General features: G+C 48.1%; 1 protein-coding gene across 1 annotated transcript; it reads right to left on the bottom strand.

Annotated features, from left to right (window-relative positions):
* Positions 1-7,566: 7,566 nt before the first annotated feature.
* Positions 7,567-23,506, bottom strand: Ets2 (ETS proto-oncogene 2, transcription factor). The gene is made up of 10 exons (XM_051191948.1): positions 23,289-23,506; positions 19,815-19,886; positions 17,143-17,254; positions 15,481-15,600; positions 14,957-15,157; positions 13,677-13,760; positions 12,852-13,076; positions 11,764-12,027; positions 10,674-10,792; positions 7,567-9,841 (listed from the first exon to the last, which is right to left on the bottom strand). Exons 2-10 carry the CDS (start codon positions 19,884-19,886, stop codon positions 9,626-9,628), a joined length of 1,413 nt encoding a protein of 470 aa, XP_051047905.1. The 5' UTR covers positions 23,289-23,506; the 3' UTR covers positions 7,567-9,625.
* Positions 23,507-23,872: the final 366 nt, after the last annotated feature.

Below are 23,872 nucleotides of genomic sequence, written 5' to 3'. Positions count from 1 at the left end.
AATAATTATTATTTTCATTCAAAGAAAAACATTTTATATATTTTGATCAGATTCTTTTCCCCCTTGCCTGAACTCTGCTCACATCCTCCCTAACTATACAACTTCATGTTCGTTCTCTCTCTCAAAGCAAAAACAAAACCCCCAAACTGAAAAATCAACACACACACACACACACACACACACACACACACACACAGAGCCAAGGACAAAATATCCAAAACAAAGGAACCAAACAGACGGAGTCCACCTTGGGTTGGCCAGCTACTCCCAGACATGGGACCTGCGCTGGAGTGTGGTTCATGTCCCCAGTGACATTCCAGGGGAGACCATTGATTTCCCTTTTCCTACCCAGAAGGTATCCGTTGCAAATAGCTCCTGCGTTAGGGGTGGGACTTGGTGTCTACTTCCTGTACTCCATGCTGAGACTTTGTTTCCGTAGAGCGTCTGGCTCTTACAATCTTTCCACCTCTGCTTCTGTATACTCCTCTGAGCCTTGATGGTCTAGATAAAGACGTCTCACTCTCTACACATTGTCTATTTGTGGGTTAACTCCCATCTACTGTGAGAGGTGTCTCTGATTAGGGATGAGAAATGCTCCCATCTTTGGCTTTGGACATGTATCATCAGGCTACATTTTATTGCTAAGGTCCTTTAGAAGAATAACAGTCATTGTTTTGTTTTGTTTTTTCCCTAGGCCCTTGATCTATATAGCCTCAGTCTCTTGACCACTCTAGCAATGTCATGAATGGATTCCATCCCATGGATTGATCCTTAAATCCAATTAAAGATCAATGCTCAGTTGTTCCCAATATATCTGGCAGGCAAGTTGTTGCCGTAGGTTCAAAGATTTGTAGCTGGGTGAGCTTATCTCCTCTGGCAGTGTACAGAGTATCTTCCAGCACCACGAAGGCCAGTCAGTCAGGGTAAAGCTTGTAGTAGGGCACCGGATCACTGTCTCCATGTCTGATGACATATGTAAGTTGTGTCTTAGCAATAGGGCCTTACCATCATGTTGTGGAGAGCAACCAACAGCTTTTGTAATATCTTGTATCTATGGGACCCCTTATCCAATGACTCAACAAGATGTAACCCATTCCTCACATCGGAGACTTTAATTGGTAGTAGATGTCCACATAGGGCATTGTCTTACCCATTATGTAGAGACTCCATTTAAGTTCATTTCATGTATGTACATATTTTAGGAAGCTTCTAGAGGAGTAGGTTTCGTATTGCTTTTCAATTGCCTTTAGTGTTAGTTGTCCCTTCTTACATTCCCCTCTTTATCCTGTTTCCCTCTCTTCTCTACTTCATCTTCATACTCTTGTTTCCCCTCTATGTCTTTATAACACACTATTTCCCCTTCCTTGGAAGACTCTCTCCTCCTTGGTCTCTTATTAGCTACCTGTCCTCTATGGTATTTGGATTGAGCACATATATCTAAAGCTTAAAAGATAGCAGCCACATGTAAGAGAAAACATGCTCAACTTGTCCTGGATTTCCTCACCCAGGGTGATTTTGTCTCCCCTCGCTCTATCTATTTGCCTGCAAATTTCATAATTTAATTTTTATTAACAGGTGTAAAGTATTCCATTGTGTAAATATTCTTGATTTTCATCATCCATTCATCCATCAGTTGATGGAAGTCTAGGCATTTCCCAGTTCTGGCTATTATGAACAGAGCAGCAATGATCTTAGATGAACAAGTGTCTCTGTAGTAAGTAAGACACAGAGCTCTTTGGGTATTTGACCAAGAGTAATATAGCTGGATATTGTGGTAGATTGATTCTCAGCCTTTTGAGAACATCCAACACTGATTTTTCTAGTGGTTGTACCAGTTTTCACTCCCACCAGCAATGAGTAAGTGTTTCCTGGCATCCTTGCTGTCATTTTGTTTTATTGACTGTGGACACTCTGGCTGGGGTAAAACACAGGGTCGTGTTTAATTTACATTCCCCCCATGGCTAAGGATGTCGAGCATTTCCTAAGTGTTTTTCAGCCATTTGTGTTTCAACTTTTGAGAACTCTGTTTAGATCTGTACTCTATATTTAATGAGATAGTTTTCTTTGTATAATCTACATACTAACCTTGCGCCATCCCATATAATTAACTGGCAAAGGTGTTTTCCCATCTGTAGGCTGCCTCCTTTTCTGATGGTGTCCTTTTCCACACAGAAGCTTTTCAGCTTCACCAGATTCCATTTATCAGTTTTGATGACTGTGCTATCATTCTGTTCAGAAAGTATTTTCCCGTGCCAATGAGTTCAAGTCTATCCCCTACTTTCTCTTTTATCAGTTTCAAAGTTTCAGTTCCTGTTTCTGTTGAGATCCTTGATCTGTCTAGAGTTGAGTTGTGTGCAGGGTGATAGCTGTGGATCTGTTTGTGTTCTACAGGTGTTATCTGCTGAAGATTCTGCAGTGTGTGTCTGTAGGTGAGTGGGATCACGTCTGAGTCTTCAGTTTAATCCCATCGATCAATTGAAGACCCAGGCATGGGAATCTGGAATGGTGATACTGTTTGCAGTTCTTTTACTATTCAGGAAGCATTGATGATTTCAGCCCATCTCTATGTTTTAGAGCCAAGTGTGGCACCTCCTGCCTGTGATCCCAACATTTGGGAGGCTGAGGCAGGAGAATTACTCAAAGTTAGAGGACAACCTGGGCTATCCAGTGAGACATTCACACACACACACACACACACACACACACACACACACACACCCCAAATGAACAAAACTTTCTAACTTCATTTATCCAGAATCTAGGGTGGGCAATTCTTAAAGAAAGGAGATTTATTTCTCACTGTTCTGGAGAAGTTCAGCATCAAGACTCTGGCATCTGCTGAGGGTCTCCTTAGTGTATCACTACAGGACGCAACCGGCAGTTATGATATTGCAGAGCCCTCTGAACACCCCAGTCCTCACTACTGTCATAAAATAGCAATGCGGATTTAGAGGGAACCCTCAGGCCAGAACATGTGTTGTCAATTTCGGTGACCAGAAGAATATCCCACGAAGATGCAGATCCCTGACTTTGAGCTCTGGTTCAGTTAACAACTACAGAGAGGCTACACTCCTCACCTCAGCCGGGTCTCAGTTTTGAGTGTGTTAAGAAAAACATGAGGGGCTGGTGAGATGGAGCAGTGGATAAAGGTAATTGTGGCCAAGCCTGATGGTGTGAGTTTGATCCTTAGGATCCACATGGTAGAAGGAGAGAACTAACTCTTATATATTGTTTACAGACTTCCACATGAGTTCTGTTGCATGTTCTCTCTCTCTCTCTCTCTCTCCCTCTCTCTCTCCATTCTCTCATATAATGTAATAAGAATGTTAAAGAAAAAATGACTTTCTACATATATAAGTTCCCTTCTCTTTTTTGGGGGGGGGATAAATTTTATTAAAAAGTATATTAGATTGAAATCAGACACAAGTATAAAACACATGAATTGATAACAATCTTCACAAATGACTAATTACCTTGCATTGAAGGGTTGCTGATTCATTAGTGGACTTGGAGTAGATATCTTATAGTCACATGGTTAAAAAAAAAAAAAAAAACCCACACACATCATTTTTATTGTACCTTTAAAGAAAAGAATAGAATTTCAAAGTGGACAGAATGAGCCTAAAAATGTTATCCTAAATGACTCAAGTGCAGGGGACGCAGCTCAGTGTAGGGCGCTTGCCTGGAAAAAGCAGGATCCTGTTTTTTCAATTCCTGGTATCACAGGGAAAACAATGCAAAAGCTTTTAAAAATGTAAAACTTTAATTTATTGTGTGTGTGTGTGTGTGTGTGTGTGCCACATCACTTGTGTGTAGGTCAGAGGTCAACCTTTAGGTATTGGTTCTCTCTCGTTGTGGGTTCTGGGGATTGAACTCAGGTCACTGGGTTTGGGAGGTGCTTTAACATGCAGGGCCATCTCACGAGAGGCCAGGAGACACTTCTTCGAATCATATCATGTTGCTATAGTTCCATCTTTGAATGTCCTTAAAGGTCCATCTATATCAAGGCTTGATCCCCATCAGGCCCTGGAGAGAAGTCTTCGGGGGTCCTCAGATCACACGGGGCACACCCCATCTTTTTCTGCTGCACTCCGGTCACAAGGCAGTCAGCTCTGCTCTGCCCAAAGCTGGCTCCACGAAGCATTTGCTCACCACAGTGCAAGCCAGCTGACCATGGACTGACACCTCCAGACTGCGGCCCCGCAGAACCTTTCATCTCCATAAATAATTACAAAAAGTATTTTGTTTTGGTGACAGAAAACTGACACTTTCATTAAACAGATAACTACAATTCGGTATGATTCAGAACTATCAAAAATGTGTGGTAAAATGCAGTCTCTCTTAGAAGGTTTAGAATCGGAGTGGAGCATCATGGAGGAATAAGGAAGGAGCATTTTCAAGTACTTGTTTACGTAAAAAACTCGTCCTTGTCCAGTATGGATAGATGAGGTGGGTTATAGGGGTCCGGGGCTCATTTCACGCTTTGCCCTATGCAAGAGTCTACTTCTCAGAATGGCTCTCAAAGTGTGGTCTTCAGGCTCCTGGGGTTTCTGAGATGCTTTCATGGCCATCCTTAACGTAAAAAAGCTCTCATAATAATAATACTAATCTGTTTACTCTGTTTTACTGTGTTGACGTTGGCCTTAGTGCAGACACAAAGATTATCAAGACTCCCGTCGCCTCTTCAGAGGTCAAAGAAGACTGACTGCCATCGCTCTCTTTACCACATTGTGAAGAATAAAGGACCCCCCACTCTGACACACACACACACACACACACACACACACACACACAGATTCGTTTTCTCACAGAACAGACCTCTTTTTAACTTCTCTGGGGTAGAGATCTGCTGCATTCTGAGAAAAGTATGGCAACTCCCCCCAAGGAAATGCAACCATGTTAGAGTTGCCAGCTAAACGAATGCCTTCATTCAAATAAGATTTTTTTTTTTTTTTTTTTTTTTACCCGAAAGAACAATTGGCAAACTATATCTTACCATGGATATTCGGCTGTTTGTTTCTCAAAGTTAAATGAGTCAAGTTTGACACTTCAAAGTTAACGATTTAGGTAAAGATGATGATAAAAGGTTAACGTTCAGAGTTTAAGAATTTGTACATGCCACTGTGAGCCTGAGAAGCTTCCTGGAGCTTTTCTGTAAAGTTGGGCAGTGATATTAAGTCCAGCCACCCTTCGGCAGTGTCTACTAAAACAAATATTAAGTGCTGTTACACTGATAGGTAATATATGATTTTGAAATGAGAATTCTAAACATTAAAAAAAAAAAATCTGTATTTGAGCCTGGCAGCCTTTAATCCCAGCACTGGGGAGGCAGAGGCAGGCGGATCTCTGTGAGTTTGACGACAGCCTGGTCTACAAGAGTGAGTTCCAGGACAACTAGGGCTACACAGAGAAACCCTGTCTCAAAAAAACAAAACAAATAAACACATCTCTATTAGTCTGCATGTGTGTACGCCACAGGCTTACGTTGTCATAGAGTCAGAAGGGAGTGTTAGGCCCCCTGGAAATGGAGTTATAGGTGTTTGAAAGCTTCCAGGTGGGCGCCAAGAGCCAAACCTGAGTCCTCTGCAAGAGCAACAAGTGCTTTAACTGCTAAGCCGTCCCGCATCTCTAGCCCTGACTTAAGTTTCTTATTCAATTATTTTTTACATTCCAATTCCAGTTCCCCATCCCTTCTCTCCTCCCGATCCCCCCCCCCCCATCTGCTCCTTGGAGAGGGTAAGGACTCCTCTAGGAATTTTACTAAGTCTGTCTCATCATCTCATTGAAGCATTACCAAGGCTCTTTTGTAAATAGATGTGTTATTTGGAGCTGGCACGCCTGTGGGACCAGGATGGCAGGAAAACCTGCTCGTAACAAAATGGCGCCCTACGTGGGGCCTAGAACTTTCACTTAAAACTTAACAAAAGCTTAAAACAGGGTTTTAGAACTAAAAGACAAGCAAGGCTTCTTGGTAGAAGCATTTTTCTCTGTTGGGTTTTGTTTTGCTAGAGACAGAGATTTGAGCAGCTCCTTTAAGGGAGGTTTCCCGACTCAACATAGCAGCAAAAAACCACACAGCTTTTAAGAAGTGCTGCTAACAATTCAATGGTGTGTATGAACACAATGGTGTGTTAAAAGAAAATAAATAAATAAATAAAAAGAACTTCGGATGACTGACCAGGCCAGTTGTCTGTCAATTCTAGAATTTATATATTATCCTTCTGTGGTCTTTGATGGAGTTGAAGACAGATAGTTATGGCTATAGTTTTCCTTAGTTAGGATTAAAGATAAGTTACATATAGGACCTTAGACTCACAAAGATAGGATATACGATAAAAATATTTTCTTTAAATCTTACTAAAATGTTAATGGACTAAATAGTGTTAACTGTGGTTCTTATTTGATAACTGTTTTGTTATATATTTTGCTATGTTAAGGTTAAAACCTTTCCTTTTATTTTAGACAGAAAAGAGATGATGTGAGATGCCATTCTGTAAATATGTTTTTCTATTGGTTAATGAACAAAGCCCTGTTGGCCAATAGGAAAGCAAGGTAGGTGGGACCAGGAGACAAGGATTCTGGAGGAGATTCAACATGTAGGACCAAGGCAGTAGAACTCGGTACCCTCTCTCTAGTAAGATAAGACCATGTGGAAATACTTAAATTAATAGAAATGGGTTAATATTTAAGACAGAGCTGGCCAATAAGAAACACTAGTAACAGGCCAACAGTTTTATATCTAATACAGCATCTCTGTGTGTTATTTGGGGCTGGTGTGGCTGTGACCAGGATGGTGGGAAAACCTGCTCATAACACACCCCTGTGTCTAGGCTGGGCAAGGTGTCTCTCCATACAGAATGGGCTCCACTGAGTCGGTTTGTGCATTAGAGTTAGATCTTGGACCCACTGCCAGTGGCCTCATCTATTGTCCCAGTCACACCATTGTCACCTATATTAAGGGAGTCTAGTTTTTAAAAATTAATTTGTAAGATGATATCATCAGGGATGGATAGGATTGTGGTTTGCTTGTTTGGCACCAGCTCCCTGGAGGGTATGAGACACAGATTTTACCCCCAGCAGTTGGGGAACTTGTGAGACCTGGGTACGGCGTGCTTCTTAGCACATGCTTGTGGATTCCAGAGTGTAGAAATACCCTGGGAGCCAGAACACACACATCCAATGACCACAGATCCATATTGCTGTCTTACCACTATCAGAATTCCAGTGAGGGGGATAGAGCTGTGGCCTCAAATGACCAAGGTGCTTCAGATTCTAACATTTCACACAAGCTTCCTGAGATTTTTCTCCTTCCAAAATTCTGATGAAGACAAGGCTAATCTTTCTATTCTAATCCTTTCCTATGTAAAATTTCAAAAGAAACAGACTTTTTTCTTCTTCTAATTCCTTGAGGAAGGACTCAATGGATTCCATCCAGGAGCTACAGACTGAACTTTCAGGTCGTGTAGATGAGGGTAGGGCATGGGTGGGTTCATATTCTCATCTACCTCCTCTGGGTAGGGACCGGGAAGGAGAAATATTCCAAGGAGCCAACATTACAAGGAGGCATTGGCATAAACCAAACACTTTATTATTTGAGGAGGAAAAGGCCAAATCACAAAACCTTTATACTTAAGACCACGACGCCAAAGACTTCCATAACTGTTGGGTTCAACCATGAAAAGCTGCCATCTTGGCTGACGAAACTCAGGCTAAACTTGGCAATTTCCTGTGGCTCACCTGCATACAAATTGAAGTGATGGCTAAGCTTTGGGCAGGCACCTGTTCCGGGCCCAAGTCTGTTTACGTTACAGACAGACGTCCCAGTGACACACTGGTCCCATTTGAAAAGCAGCTTCGGCTCAGCTGCAAAGCATTCAGTCTGCCGGCTAGACTCCTAGGACTGGCATACCAGGTCCCAGCTGGTCTTGGGTCCATTTCAAGGTCTCGGTGTCACCTGCTGGCCCCCTGAGGCCACCCTGCTGGTGAATGGCAAGGCTTGTGGTCCACTTCTGAAACCGAATCACTGGGTCAAAGCATGGGGGTCTCACAGTGGGGTGAGCTCTTCAGCAGACAAGGACATCCACAGACGGCTCCACACCGTTTCCCATCTTGCTCACCCTGTCTGTGCTTCTGGGCATTTGTGGCCAAGAAATATGAGAGGAGCAAGCTCTCTGAGGGCACAGAGCAGGAAGAAGCGCATGCAACCCAGATATAAGAAACACGGAGGGTCGTGGAGATGGGAAGCGCCCCGTTTTTGTTTAAGGTCAAGGCTGATGGACGATCCCTCCCGACCGCCCTCAGCCCTGCCCAACACGTTTCCCTTCACACAAACGAAGATAAAAATAAAGCTTTCGTACAAATTACAATTTTTTTCCAGTGAGTTACTTTTGCAGTAAAAATAGCTGCTACATAAATCCCTTCTGATCTCTGAAAAGGAGGCATAGATTTCCAAAAATAGTCTTCTTATTGTAGTCTCACAGAATACCTTGGGGGGAAGGAAGGAAGCGACTGGCTAGGGGGAGGGGGAGTTGCCTGGAAAACACAGTTACGCCAAAAAAAAAAATAATAATAATAATAATAAAATACATTTGTGTAGAAACCGACTTAAGGCATGCAGAGATGTGGAAAGCATGTGCCATTTGTCGAGAAAAATACTGCTTTATAGCTTTCACTTTACAGTCCTGGAGGGAGTGGGGAGGCCTGGGGGCACCCTCAAATAATAACGTTAAATCTCTTATATATATAAAAAAAGCTCAATATACAAAGTCCTGGCCAGATAATGAGCAAGTCAGAACTAAAACAACAACAACAACAACAACAAAACAAAAGTAAAAATAAAAACCGGGGGGGGGGGTCTTCCCTCAGACCCCATTCCTGTTAGAAAAAATCAAATGAAACAGTATATTACGATTTCTCTCAGTCAGCCAGCCCCCAAGAGATTACACCTGTGTAAAACGACGTTCCTAGGTGCTATTGAAAACAAAACCAAAAAACCAAAAAAAAAAAAAAAAAAAAAAAAAAAAGAAAAGAAAATCTACCAGGTATCTGCGTTCTTGATTCAAACACAGTTATAATTACTTTTAAATACAATATACAATTTCTGTTAAATAGAACGGTTGGCGGACTTTGACGTTATAAGATACAATAATATGTACAGACTGACTTCCGAAACGGAGCGGGCAACCACCGCTCTCCACCTGCCTATCCCAGGCTCTCCGTGAAGAGGAGGCGGCTTTCGCGTTTGCTACTCCTGGAGGCGAAAGGCCAAAGGAAAAACAATGTTCTTCAGGGTTTTGTGCATCCACCAGAGCCTCTCTCCCTGGAGCATCATCTCAAATAGCCACAACGACTGTGATCAGTGCACAGCCTGCTCGGTGCGTGCTGGGGTGGCTTCCCGGAGCCACTTCCCTTCCGGGTCTCACGACGGGACAGGGAGGCCATGCCACCTTCCACCACTGGGGAGTTGGCCTTGTGGAAGAGGCATGGGTTGGAAAGAGACCGCTGCTGTTTGGCAGCTCCCAGAGGGTTACACCCTGCCCTCCCGTGGTCTTTGGAGCAATGGGTCAGGACAGGCTTCCCACTCAGTCCCCGGGCCCGGGGCCAGCTCAGGGTCATCCTGAGGACCTCAGTCTTCTGTGTCAGGCTGGACGCCCAGGATGGCGTGCAGTTCCTCAGGAGTGAACCCTAGCAAGTTCTGCAGGTCACACACGAAACGGTACACGTAGCGCTTGCCTGACGTCTTGTGGATGATGTTTTTGTCGTAGTAGTATCGTAAACCCCGGCTCAGCTTTTCATAGTTCATCTTCGGCTTGTTCTTCCTCTTGCCCCACCGGCGGGCCACCTTTGGGAAGACACGGAGAGGTCAGAGTCACCCGTGTTCACTTTGGAGCCATGACTGCCTCCCCTTGGCCCCGATGCTCACTCTGAAGAACCTAAGTCATGGGGACCTGTCTGGGTCACTTTAAATGTATGGAGATGCTTCTCTGTACAAGGGCCAGGGATGTTCACATCTCCCCGGCTCCCCCAGCTCCTGGGGCCAACCATTTGGAACCAGGAGTGCCCCAGGCAGGGACATCTGCTGTCAGCCACCCTCCACCTCGACCCCTTTTAAAAAGCCAGAGTCTCATTATCCCAGGTTGGCCATTCATTCTCCAGCCTCTGCTTCCCTGCTGATTACAGATAGGCGTGTGCCAGCACACCTGATTTATGTGGTGTTTGGGATAGACGCCACGGCCGTGAGCAAGCTAGGCAGCCACTCTGCCGTGTGATAGCTTAAGAGACTACCCTGGCCCAAGCACGAGACATACTTATTCCCCCAGACACAGAGACGGTGGCAGAGTACGTTATGTATACTGCTGGCATCATGCCTTACCAAAGCCATCTCTAGCAGAGGGGCCCAGGGCCAGCCTTGAAGGCTCCCTGGCTGCCATGTGCCATGTCCAATTTGGGGGGACAAAGGTGAGGCCCCTCTAGAACTTGCTGAGGGTACTCAGACAACCTCCTACAATGTCCATGGAGGCAGGGCGCTGCCTAAAGGATACCAGGCCCATTCGTGAACAAGCCTGAGCAGGGGACTCCTGCCGGGGGAAGGTCTCGGTTGACTTTCCCTGTGACTGGGGTTGGCTTTAGAACCCAGTGTGATGAACTGGGGTTGAGGGCACAAATGGCCATACCTCGTCAGGGTCAGCAAGCTTGAACTCCCATCCATCCCCTGTCCAGCTGATAAAAGACTGACAGGACTTGTCAGAGAGCAGCTCCAGAAGAAACTGCCACAGCTGGATCGGTCCACTTCCTGGGGATAAACAGGGGTGGGGGAGGCAGGTTATAGCAGATTCTGCAAGGTCAGCAGGGGTCTGAGCCTCCCAGCGAGCAGGCAGTCTTAAGGAGAGCCGACTTGTCTTGGGTCCCTATCACAGATTAGGGAAGGGAAGACCTCAGATGACACCAGACTGAGCCTACTCTTCAGTGGCTTGTCACCCCTGCGCGGATTCCTCAGTGAGTGTCCACACTACCCACGGTAACACCGCGGGCCACAGGCTGGGCTACCCTACAAACAGTACTACTGTTACCACCCAGGTAGACATTCCTAATGCTGTGTGTGGGGTTTCCTTAGCAGCCCTTGGATTCCTAGGTATCAAAATGGCCTTAGGTTCAAAACACTCTATGAGTCTTTATACATTTGTGTAGCCATTTGTTTTGTTAGTGAAAAAGAAAATCCACACATCCTCATTTTAATCTTATTGTTTAAGCTTAAAAAAAAAAAAAAAAAAAAAAAAATCCACAGTGGCTTCTTACGGCCAGCATGAGAAGAAGGTTTATTTAAAGGCATCTGGAGCGGTGAAAATGAACATTCTTGGTATTTTTTGCTCCAGTCTGGTCCTAAAAACAGACTCATTCTCTGCCCTCCTCTTAGATGGTTTTGGAAGGGGCCAAGAGAGGCAAATAGCGCTGGTCTCCTACGAGCGAGCTCCCGCCCTTCCCCAGGCCAGTTTACATTCCTAGAGATCCAGAGTATGAGTCAGAACCAGTACCAGTCTGTCCATCTGTCCCCGTCTCCTACCCTTCCACCTCTTGTCCCAGGGAGAGGGCGTGGCCTGGGATCTTATCCTAACCCCCTGAGATCCTAACGTGAAAACCTCTGCAAGCCTGGTCTTGGGGACAGCTAACCTTAGAGTTGTGAGTGTCACAGCCAAACTTGGAAGCAGCACGGGTGACATTGCAGTCACACACAGGAGCCCGCCGGAGCCCTGAGTGCACACTCACCGGTGAAGCCAGCCAGTACCGCCGCAGGAATAACTGGTTTGCCTTGTTCCACTGGGTCACTCCTTTCTTGGATGTAGTCCTTGAAGGACATGGTTGGCTTGCTGAGGCACAGCGGCTGGCTACAGTCCTCCTCGAAGCTCTCAAAGGAAGGCACCCGCTGCACATCCAGTAAGGACGACTGGCTGTTCCAGGACCTCAGGAGCGAGTCAGAGCTCTCGAAGCTGTCCGCGCCATTCTCTGGGGAGTCGTGGTCCTTGGGTTTCCCTGGTGAGAAAAACAACCAACTCATGCAGAGACCCCTCCAAGAAGTGAGAAGGGCCAGTGCCCCTGGGTCATCAAGTGCATCTTGGCCCCAGTTCCTGCAACCACCTCCAACTACGCCCGGTACAGATATGAACACTGCAGGCAAGGCATCCTTCAGACCTCCCGTGAGTGCTCTAAAACTCAGGTGCTGATTTCTCAGGACAAGGTCACGTACACATGACACCTTCCTCCAACAGAAGCGTGGATAAAACGTAGAATATTATGTAGCCACCAGAAAGAGTAAATGCCACAACACAAGGGCTGGTAACAGACAAACTCCAAAGGAAACAGTAGGAGCCGGTCTGTGTGAAGCCCCAACCCAGCAGAAACCAATCTGTGACGAGGAAAGGTCAAATGCTTTGCTCCTGTGCAGAGGGCTAGGAAAGGACAGGAAGGAACCTTACAGACAGCTAGAAACTTCTATCTCCACACGGATGTACGCAGCCGTGTTAATTCAACCAGACGTACAACCTGAGATGTGTGGACCCTGTCTGTTACACTCTTAATCTGGCACACTCCCCCGTACGTGTCCAACAGAGTGTACTGCTCTGTGAGGAAAGTTAGCTTAAAGCTGTAATGCTATTCGGTATTGCTCACTCGATACCTACAGAACCCAGACCGGGGTTTCAAACGGGTTGCGCTTTTTGCAAAGCCACACGGAAGGTGACCCCTTCCTTTAACCTCCTTTTCCAATGGCAGAAGACAGGATGTCCTTACCAAGCGTCTCTCAGACCAGATGGCTTCTGGGATAAACTAAACAACCTTATTCTAGAATGTCCTCTTACCAGAGCCATTGGTGAGCAAATTCAAGTTGCCGCCAGGGAAGTCCTGGGCGACGGAACAGTAATTGACGTTGACGGTATTGAGCCGAGACTTGGGTAACATCTGGAACTCCTGCTCAGTGCCGAGAGCCGCAGGTGTCGCAGACGGCGGGCACATGCTGTCCAGCAGGCTGTCTTTGGGGTAGCTTGGTGCCTGCATTCCATACGGAGCCTGTTCCATTCCGAAGCCTGGATACAGGGTGGGTCAGATGGGAGGGCTGTTAAAGCGAACATCGCCACAGCTAGACCCACAGCTGGCCTTGTGAGCCACTCCCCCCCCCCCCTGCCCCCTGGCACCCTGTTTTGAGACAGGTGTCCTAGGTGCCAAATTCAGAGCACTGTGACTGTCTTCCATGCCCTTGTGGCCACATCTTCTGTCATACTACGTTAATGTCTCCTGACTTCTTTTCCCTCTTTATGGTTTAACAGTGTTGACTCCCAGAGATTAGATGAGCCACTTAAGCAAGTTTAAGTTTCCCCAGTGGCCACATTAAAAACACAAGGGGCAGGTGAAGTTAATTTTCCATTTAACTTGCCAGCTTATCAGTGGTCACCTGGGTATATAAACAATGCCCTAACTCATCAGGGAACAGTTTATATTATCGGTTTCATTTTACGACCTCTGAGTGAGCAGAGATGAGTCAGACTCTTAGATCCTCATGCATTCCATGTGTATCTGCTACGTTTCAGGGGCTCAGCAGGCCAATACCCATGTGTAGCCACCACAGGCCACCTGAGGGGCTTGAGAGACTAATGCCAGAGATTTTGAGAAAAGGTCACCTGACTGACCTAGTGTATTGTTGCTGATCCAGTGAGGGACCGAGTTGAGGTGTGAGTTTTCCTCATATTGGTCTTCTGTCTTTTCTTGGTTCTCTGAAAAACACACACACAGAAGAAGACATCAAGCCCCCTTTAAAAACTGCACAAGAAGAGCCGTACTTCGAGCCCCTGTGTTGCGGATGTTGGAATGGTTCACCTTGCCCTTCATCTTCCATCTGATTCCAACCCCCTTATGTCTGTACTTTTAATTAGGATACATTTTCCCCCTAATAATTTGGGATAAGTTTTCCAAAATCGATGGCGTCACTGTCTAGAAAAGCGTATTCACTTCACGCCTATGTTTATGAAAAGCCATCTGTTCTGGGGCTGGGAAAACAGTGGCGAAGGAGATGGACTTAGACCCTAACGCCATGAGGCTTAACATCCTCCGCAGGTTAGTCCGGGACGCCGTGAAGTCCACAGGGAAAGTGTGTTCTGTGTAAACTGCCGTGCTAGGAACTCACAATCGCAAACTCTATCCTTTGAAGCCAAGCGACACAAATGCACACACTGCCCAGAAATGCACTGGGTGAGGCCAGGCTCCCAAGGAATCAGGGAGTCCTCGAAGTCAGGAGTCGGTTTCCCTTGGCTCTAGGCAGCCACAACTAAACCAGCCTGGCAATGGAATCCTAAATGAGATTCTGAATTTATTTGTTCAAAGCAGATGTGTTTAACCATGATGCTAACCGTTTTATTCAGTTTTTAAACTTAAGTTAGTCTTATTAGAACTACCCCTCATGTAAACCCACATACCGTTTAAGCAAGCCTCACTGATGTTTGAGTTCTGACACAAGAGTGACATCTGAGGTCAGCGTTTGCACTTAACATTTCGGTGTGTATACAAGTAGATCGGTTACAGCCTGTACTCCAAAATCCTCAGCGGACCGGAGTAATTTTCCTATGAAATCTGCAACGATCATCTGTTTATGCTGCCTAACATTTCCCTGTCTCTCTTGGCTCTTCCAGTGAGCTCACCCACATGGCACCCTGGCTGGCCTACATATCCAAGGTGCTCTGAGCTGGCAAAACCAGCAATTTGGTGACTCAGGCTATTGCCTCGTGGCTACACCTGGCCTGAACATCGCGCACACTTCCCTCCATGGAATGAAGACCCATCATCATCACCTCTCTGTTTGACTTGCTTGGGGGTTTTCTGAAGCAAGGGACTCTGTGCTACTGGGCAGCCCGAGGTAGAAGGGCACGCCTTCCTGCTGTCTGGGTCCCCACCTCTCCAAATCCCGCAGCCCTACCTTTGATCATCTGCTCCAGATGTTCCCAGAGGATGTCACCCACAAAGTCAGGTGCCAGCTCCAGGAAACGCTCCTTGCCCAGGTTACACAGCATCTGGCCGTTCATGCCAAACCGCTGCAGGTTCACGTTCACCAGGCTGAACTCGTTGGTGGCCCAGAGAAGCCACTGGTACACCTGCTGCTCGCTCCAAAGCCAGGGGTCTGTGCATCGAGGGCGAGAAAGGAAAACACTTGTGAACATCCGGAAGGCAGGGAGTGGCCTTCTGCAATTCACCAAGCCTGGACAGCCCCAACCCCACGAAAGGAGAGAGACGCCACCGTGCTGTGACCTAGGCATGTTCTAAGACACCAATGGCACCTGGTGTTTAATGAGTGCAGGGTTAGGTGTGAAGCAGGCCACAGGCACAGGGCAGCTGCATTCTTCCTACATTCTTGCAACTTCTTGCAAAACAACCAAGAGCATCTTAAAGACAGACCCAGCCAAACCAGTCCCTCTGCAGCCTCCAAGCCCAGCCAGCACTTACTTTTGGGAATGCCAAGACGCCGTTGCTCCTTGTGGAAGCCACTGAAGGTGGCTTTTAAGGCTTGGCTCATCACCGCCTTGCTGCAGGGTGTGAGCAAGGGAAGTTCACAGCTGGCTGAGTCTGGGGAGAGACCACAGGGATGTCAGGGCCAGGGCGACAATGTCAACAGAAGTTTAGGAGAAGCCGCAATCTTCAGGGAACCACGATCACAAATCTCAATAGGATTCCTTATCAGAATACAGCTGTGGGGCTGGGGTGCAACTAAACGCTTGCACACTCGTGTAGCATGCAGGAGACCCTGGGTTCCATACCCAGCATTACAAACAAACAAACAAACAAAGGACTCCAAAAGCAAACAAGGAAAGACATTTTTTTTTTTTTAAATATACTCTATTACAATAACCACAGAGATATAATTTGACATGCCATTTTTGATTTTGTTTTTAAAAAGTAAGCAATGGCATTAAGAACCCAAACCAGTTATGCTTCTTAAAATTCCATTTATGGGGAAAAAAAAATCCAGAATAAAAATGAGCTTGGTGGTATACAGCTGTAATCCCAGTAGTTGGGAGACAGAGACAGGAGAATACTGAGGTTAACCTGGGCTACACAGTGAGTTCTAAGTCAGCCTGGCAAAGTCCCTGGTGTGTGTGTGTGTGTGTGTGTGTGTGTGTGTGTGTGTGTGTGAGACACTCCTATGCCCAGAGGTTGGATAGTCCCTGGCTGCCTTCAGTGACCGTGAATGTTTGACGTGGGAGCTTCATCCGTCAAGCTGAGCAGACGAACCCGGGCGTGCCAGGCTCAGACTACTCTGCACTGTGAAACAGGCGCACACCCCCAGCTTCCTTGAGAAACAGTCTTCTCTGGTGCTGTCCGAAATTTCAGGAACAATAAAAGATCACCGGACAATGCCGTGCTTATGAAAGCCTGGGCGCTTTGATCTTCCTGGGCTGTGTCGTCCAGCACCCACTTCGTGTGACAAATCCACCTGGAATGTGTCCAGCCAATAACTCTATGAAGTGATTGTAGAGACGTATGTGGCATGCTAGTCCTTTGATTAGACTGAAGAATGGTAGTGAGAATTACCACCAAAATACAGACCGGTTAGGACGAGCAAGAGTAACTTGTGGTACCAAAACTCAAAGGGAAAAGTGTGTGTGTGTGAGTGTGAGTATGTGTACAAGTGTGTGTGAGTGTGTATGGGTGTGTGAGTGTGAGTGTATGTGAGTGTGTGCATGAGTGTGTGTGTGTGTGTGTGTGTGCACACGCGCTGGCCCACTGGGGTGTTTTAACTAGAAATGTGAACTGAGCATTAGAAGCTGGCACACAGCTCGGTGCCCACTACCTTCTACTTGAAGAAGACATCGGGGAGATGAGGAAGTGTTTGAAAAAAACCCAAAGAGGGGCTCTCGGGGCTCTTTGGTTCGCGGGTACCATCGCAAGTGAAGACACCAGAATGACCAGTTTACTCATACAAAAGGAAAACTGGCTTCCCCCCTACCCCGGGAGAAGTGTTCCGTCAAGATGGTCTACACCCAGTACTGAAGCCATCGGCATTCTTGGCTGGGGAATGATCTGTCTTTATGAACTGGTCATGCCTTTATTAACCCAACTACTGAGGGAAGCTATGCACCACCTCTGCTGGGATGGGGGGCAAATTACCATGGGAGACAGAATCCAAGCCCGTGGGCACTTCTTGGAGTGTCTGCTCTTCACTGAGAGAGGGGAACACAGCAAACAGAGAACCATCAAAGGTGTCAAAGGCCGGCTGGCGCTGCAAGACACAGGAAAGAAAGAGGCGAGGCGTGAACTCACTCGATGATTTGCTTTCTTATTGGTCCACGATCCTCGCCACAGGCCCTGATGACATCAGCCATTCTAAAGCAACACGAGCCAATGGCCTCTCAGTACTGGCAACACACTCCCTAGGACTGCACTCTGGATTCTTTAATTAATCTCACAGGGTCAGATGGTTTGGGAGATTATTTCAGCAGCGTAATCAACTTAAATCAGTAAAGTAAATACATCTAAAAGCAGTCGGATCTTAGGACCACACCGAGAGGGGCTTCAGAGAAGACCGGCACCCATCTCATTGGACCGGGTGCATAGGAAAAGAAATACCGGACAGGGTGTTTTGGTGTAAAACAATCAAATAAAAAGGGAAGGCTGTTCTTATTGTTGGGCAGTTGCTTTGAAGGATCTACCACTTTAAGTGAAGCGAGGGAAGCCCTTCTTCATACTCCAGTGGTCCAGATAATAATAATCTGTGAAAAAAATAAAACCTTAATACTTTCCATGATGATGATGATCATCATCATCATAATAATAATAATAATAAAAGAGTGTGGAAAAGAAACTTCAAACCAACTACAGGGAGACTTTCAAAGGTATCTTTCAGGAAAAATTGGGTACACAGGCAAAGAAAGCCCCAGAAAACATTGACGGCTGTGTGACCCCACAAAAGCAACGTTTATAAAAAACCAGCAGCCTGCATGGGAGGGGCATGGATAAGCTCCCTACGAGGCTGATCCACCCCTGCCCAGCTCCTTTTAAGAACGTGAAGAAAAGTTCTGTTTCCCAACATCATCTGGAAATCCCACATGGTTTGTAACACAATGACCCATGTATTACATCATGGGCAAATAAATGTGTAACACATTTACAAATAAAATCAGCTCAGTGCTGTGCCTTCATTTCTGAAATGCAGAAGAGTGAATGACGTGTCCAGCAAGGGGCAGGCTGCCAATCCCAGCCCTCAATCCTCAATCCCCCCAGGACTGCCAACGGCCCAGGAGGGAAGGCTCACCGAGGCATATGAAGGACTAGATGAACCAGGGACTTTATGTGGAAATGATTTTGGAGAAATAGTAAATAGATGTCAAACAAAAAACAAAAAACAAAACAAAACAAAAAACTTCCCGCAAGTATTGCCTAGACCTCTAGGAAGTGTCTTTCTGGAAGTTCTTTTTATAAAACCAGGAAGTCACAGAATAATGCAAAGCCGCGGTACGGATTTCAACATAGGCTCTGGTGGCGAATGCCTTCTCCGAATCCAGACATCAGCAAGTTCTCTCCATTTACAGAAGGGTTTTCCCCTTTAGGGGTGTTTGTGGGTTCATCCCCATCACATCTGAGCATCGTCTCTGCCATGCTCAAGACACACAGCTAAATCGAACAAGGAAACACACTGGACTCGACGCCTTCACTGTAACAGAAAAATTGGTGCCAGGTTCTGCCTCTGGAGTTTGCACCAGACACATAACCGTGAGGGCAGCTTAGGGAGCTGGGGAGGTGGTGGCTCAGTAGGGAAAGCATTTGCTGGGGAAGCTTGAGGACATGAGTTGGATGCCCAGAACCCACGTGAGGCTGGACAAGGGGCCCTGTCTGTCATCCCTGTGTGCTGGGAAGAGGGGCAGACAGGAGAGGCCCCAGGAGATTTGTGTACACAGCAGAGGACAAGAGACCCTGCCTCAAATAAGGGAAAGGCAAGGACCAGCTCTAGAGACTGTCCTGTGGTTCTGTAATCCTAGCATCAGGAGAGCAGAGACAGGAGGCTCCCGGAGCCTCACCCGCCCGTCTTGCCTAGCCGGTGAGCAGCAGGTTCAGTGACAGACGCTGTCTCAAAAAAATAAAGTGGAGAGCAATAGAGACAGACACTCAGTGCTGGCTTCTTTACTCACATGCACGAACTCGCACGCACGCACCCGCGCACGCACGCACTCACAAACAAAACTGCCAGCTCATGCCACAAGAGTGCCTCACAGGGGAGCCAGCTCTTTCACCTTTAGTCTGTTTGGGGTTTGTATAAACAGGCCTGTTGCTGCTGCACCAGAGAGAGCAGGCTCCCTACAGCCCCCCCCCCCGGGGGCAGCCCCCCCCCCCCATGGAATTAGCACAAAGGTACCTAGTCTCAACTCTTTGCTTTCAGTTTATACACAGCCTTCTGGGACTGCTGAGGTGGATCGGTGAGTAAAGACACCCAGTGCCAAGCCTGAGGACCTGAGTTTGGTCCCCAGGACCTCCACGGTAGAAGGAAGGGGTGAACGGACTCCCACAAACTGTCCTCTGACCTCTACACGTACATGCATGCAGGCACAAACAGATGACTGCCAAGTAGTATGGTGGTACCCATTTCACAGCACAGAAGACTGAGGCCCAGGGAGATTAAACAATTCCCCCCCCCCCCCCCGCAGAAATCCCACAGCTAAGATAGTTAAAAACCTGGAGGCCAGAACCAGTTTCTCTGAGACCCAGTCCAACACGGGTTGCCCCCCCCCTTACTAACGGAGTTTCTGAAAGTGTCGAGAAGAATTTTTTGATTAAGAAGCACACACCTTGAGTGTCCCTCGAAAACTGTTAGCGACGGGGGCCACTTGGTCCATGTTCTTGATTGCAAAATCATTCATCTTGGTGGGGGGGAGCAAAAGAGACAGAGTTAGTTAGAGAGGTTACCACCGAAGCACGTTTTAAAGGTAATCCTGGCAGCGGCGACATCGATCTTCAGCAGTACAGGTGGCTCCCGCGTGCCTGGATGTGGAACTTGTTATATAAGGGCTCCAGACAAAGTAGCTCCGTTTAGATGTGAGACTCACTGCACGGGCTGCCCCTCCCCCCCAACACCCTGGGTTAGGCGAGCGGGGAGGCTGTGCCATGAGCCTCAGCAGCTCTTCCTTCTATGGGCAGCTGAGGTGAGAGCCCAGGTGGTACCCAGCAGGGCCACGTGCCACCATCTCCCGTCTGCACAGGGCATCAATACAACCCGAGCAATGACTGGAAGCCACAGAGGGGTCACCTGCCTTGGAAGCTCCCACGGGAGCACCCCCCCCACACACACACCATTCTTCTCCGAGATACATAGAAACCCGTGACCCTGAGTCCCACAGCCCCTCAGCCTCTGAGTATGTGAGCTCAGACCTTCTCTACTTTGTATGTAGCACAGTTGTGAATCCCTTCAAGAAGCCAGGCCTTGCTTTAATAATAGGGGCTTATGCCAGAGCTGTGCTGACCACCAGCTGTGGTATACTGGCACTGACCAGGCACCTGCGCAGGGAGGCAGGCTGTGAGTGAGGATATCTCAGGAACTAGAAGGGAAAAGGAAAGCGTCTAGGCACTTTGAATATTTACGCCGTGCTTACGTAATGTTGCGAATACATTAGGTTTACTGACTATAGTTAAACGTGGCTTGCAGTGGGCCATGATGTGTACTCAGCCGTTGAACAAGTGACATGAGAAACGAAGTAAGGAGGCCTTCAACGGTTTAAAAAAAAAAAGGAATCATTGAGCCTCATTTCTACCCTAAGATGGGCACCTGCCTGCAGCTCCCCGCCCTCCAGGTTCCAAGGTGCAGAACACTGGGAGCTTCCAGCAGCTCCTTGGTGTTACCCACAGCGGCCCACACCTGCTCTCCTCCGTGCGCACCCGCCTGTTAAACAAACACTCACTAAAATTAGTGTGCAGTTGATAGAACTCACTAGAGGCAGCAGACAGCACACTGTTCTCAGAGAACTGTGTTTGCCTGCATTGTTCTTTCCCGTGGTCTCTTCATAATCAACATTACGGCCAATGCAGAGGTCCTAACGGTTTCGTGCTCAACACATACGCGTGCATACACCGACAGGCGTGCAAGCGTGCACACACCGACAGGCGTGCAAGCGTGCACACACGCACACCTTGATAAAAAGGCAGTAAGGGCAGAAAAGGGGCCCTCGGGGAGGCTGTTGGGAGCTCAGATATGCAGATTTGGGTTTAAGTAGCTCACAAAGGTTGAGGAGCACTGAAGGAACGCCAATCAGTTCTGGAAGAAGTCAGGGCAGGGTCTGTCCAGTCTCCCTTGGTATAGTATCTCAGCTTCACCCACTAAGGATTCGACAAACAAATGCCACCATGACAGAATGCCTAACTCCCTGTGTCCACCAATGAAGCGCAGAGTCCCACCTCCTCAGTCCTCCTCCTATGTCCAGGTTCCAAATGTTACCATGGAGGCAGCTGAGTGTGGCCCATGACCCTGAGTCACTGTCCTGGGGCCACACTCCTACTGGGGTGTCTATGGAGATCACACCTCAGGTGAGCAGGGCCCGGGCAGAGAGCACACAGATATGATGAAAGCAGGCCTTCTTGTCATTGCCCTGTGAAATGCTCCACTACTAAGAACTTCACATTGCCTGCTTGGATGGAGGCAGCCCTGTAACCTGTTGACTAAACACAAGCTTTAAGCAGGAGACCAATCAGAGAGCCAGAAATGTCCACAGGGTCCTTTCAGGGTCTGCCGGACAGGGCGTTCTGTTGGACCAACGTGTAGGCACTTGCGGACTTAATTCTGATTTTTAGCTACTGAGATGGATGAATGGCCTGCCTTTTGTGTACAAACAGGAGGAGAAAAGGGAGGTTCCCACTCCCACATAAAGAGCTGTAATTACCAGCTGCAGAACAGGGTTCCTTTGTTGCCCGGCTTTTAATGAGTTTTGTAAAAAACCCTGTAGAATTAAAAAGTGCTCGACTAAATGGCTTCAGGCAGACACACGGCTAATCAAATTTAGGTTCATTTATCCTACTGAATGTGCTTGCTAACTCCTGGGACAAGTCGAGACTCTGGATAAATCAATAAGTTTAGACCCTTTGGTACTCTGGGGACTAACTGCTACTTGTACTCAAAAAATAAATAAATAAATAAAATAAAATAAAATGAGCAGGAGGAGTGAAATGGTGGAAACATAACGGCTGAGAAGTTAAGTTTTAAAACAAAAATCTCACTGGCAAACTGCGTCCTTAATTGGAACAGGCAGCCATTTATTTATAAGAGGGCACGGGTTTGTATTCAGGTAAGTTTTGGAAGAACAAAACCTTTGGAAGGTTGGTTTGCTTTTCGCTTAGAAAGCGATCAGTTTAGAGAGATGAATGACTAATTCCAGATCTGAGAGTTAGACTATTTCCCTGTGGGGCGCACGGTGTTCACATTTACTGTACTGAGAGATTACTCAGAATTTTAATAAAAGCTTAACACTGAGATATATCTCCCGATCGGCGGCGGTGTGGGCAGGCAGATAAGGTACTGGAGCTTCCAAGGCAGGGAGCGAGTCTATCTGTCTATCTCTTAACTGGTGAATTAAGTGGCTCCTGTCTTCAGCCAGAACTGCTCACCGCTTCACTTCTAAATGAGTAGCGAGTCAACCACTATTTTAAGGTCCGCTGAAATTGAGTGCAGGTTAGCATAAATCTCACGAGATTAAATAATAAATAAATAAATACAGGTCAAATGCACACACAACACCTTTTTTATACTTTAAGGAGAAAAAAAAAAAAAAAAACCAAAATAAAGGCAGCTCGGCCATGCGCACCTCTACTTGGACGGTGTCCTGGGCTGGCTTCACAGGGCCGGGGGTAGGGGGTGGGGGACGCAGACCTTGCCAAGCAGGTGACGCGTTCCTGGGAGCCGCAGTTTCCCAGGTGTTTCAGGCGCCGGGCACCCCCATATCCTCCCAGGCCTAGCGCTTCCCTCACTCAAGTCCCTCCTAACCTGGGGCCACCGAGAGCACCCTCTTCGGGTCCCCCAGATCCCCTTGAGAAACGCCGTCTCGCGCCCCGGGCAGGAACCGCACCAGGCGGGCACTGGTTTCCCCAAAACAAAAGCGGGCTGCACACGCCCTGCCCGGTACCCTGGTCCCTCGCCGAGGCCACTGGGTGCCCGAGAACCAGCCGGAGCGGCTCTGCGACGCGCGATCGACCGACCGGCTGGAGCAGGGGCCGTCGCAGCGCACCCCACCCCGGGCGGAGTCCCTCCCGCGGACCGGCGCACACGGGGCCGCTCTTACCGCGCCGCAGCGGGCAGGGCCGGCCGGCCGGCGGCTGGGAGAGGAGATCGAGGTGATCCGGGCGCGCGAGGCCCGGCGAGGCGAAGGCGCAGGGCCGATCCGGGAGCGCGGGGCCGGGGGGCGATGGCGGGGATTGGTGGGACTCGGCGGTGTCCACTCCGTGCTCAGCGCCGCGGTGGAGGAAGTAACCAGCCCGGTCCCCTGGCCGCGCGCTCTTCTGGAGCTGGGGGAGGGCCGGAGGGGACCGGGGGAGGAGACAGCAGGGGTGACGGAGAGAGCGAGGAGGAGGAGCGAGCTAGAGGCCGGCGTGGGAGGAGACCCGCGCTCCGGCAGCGGCGGCCCCACGCTCCTCCCGGGGCCCTCCCTGCACCCCTTCAGCCCGCTGTCGCCTGCCTGCTGGCCTCTGCTCCCGGGGGCCCCGGCTCGGGCCGTGTGCCCTGGAGGTCCAGCGGGAAAGGCAGGGCCGTGCCCTCCTGCGTCCCCGGCGCACGGCTGTCCACAGATCCGAGCTAGTGGCGCTGGTGGCACTCGGGTTAGTTAGGTGGTTAGGCTTCTGCTGTGTGGCCGGCCCTGTGCTTGGAACT

This window comes from Phodopus roborovskii, unplaced genomic scaffold (assembly GCF_943737965.1).
Source record: "Phodopus roborovskii unplaced genomic scaffold, PHOROB, whole genome shotgun sequence".
NCBI lineage: Eukaryota > Metazoa > Chordata > Mammalia > Rodentia > Cricetidae > Phodopus > Phodopus roborovskii.
The sequence above is the reverse complement of the archived record's forward strand: the minus strand, read 5'-3'. Positions and strand labels throughout refer to the sequence as shown.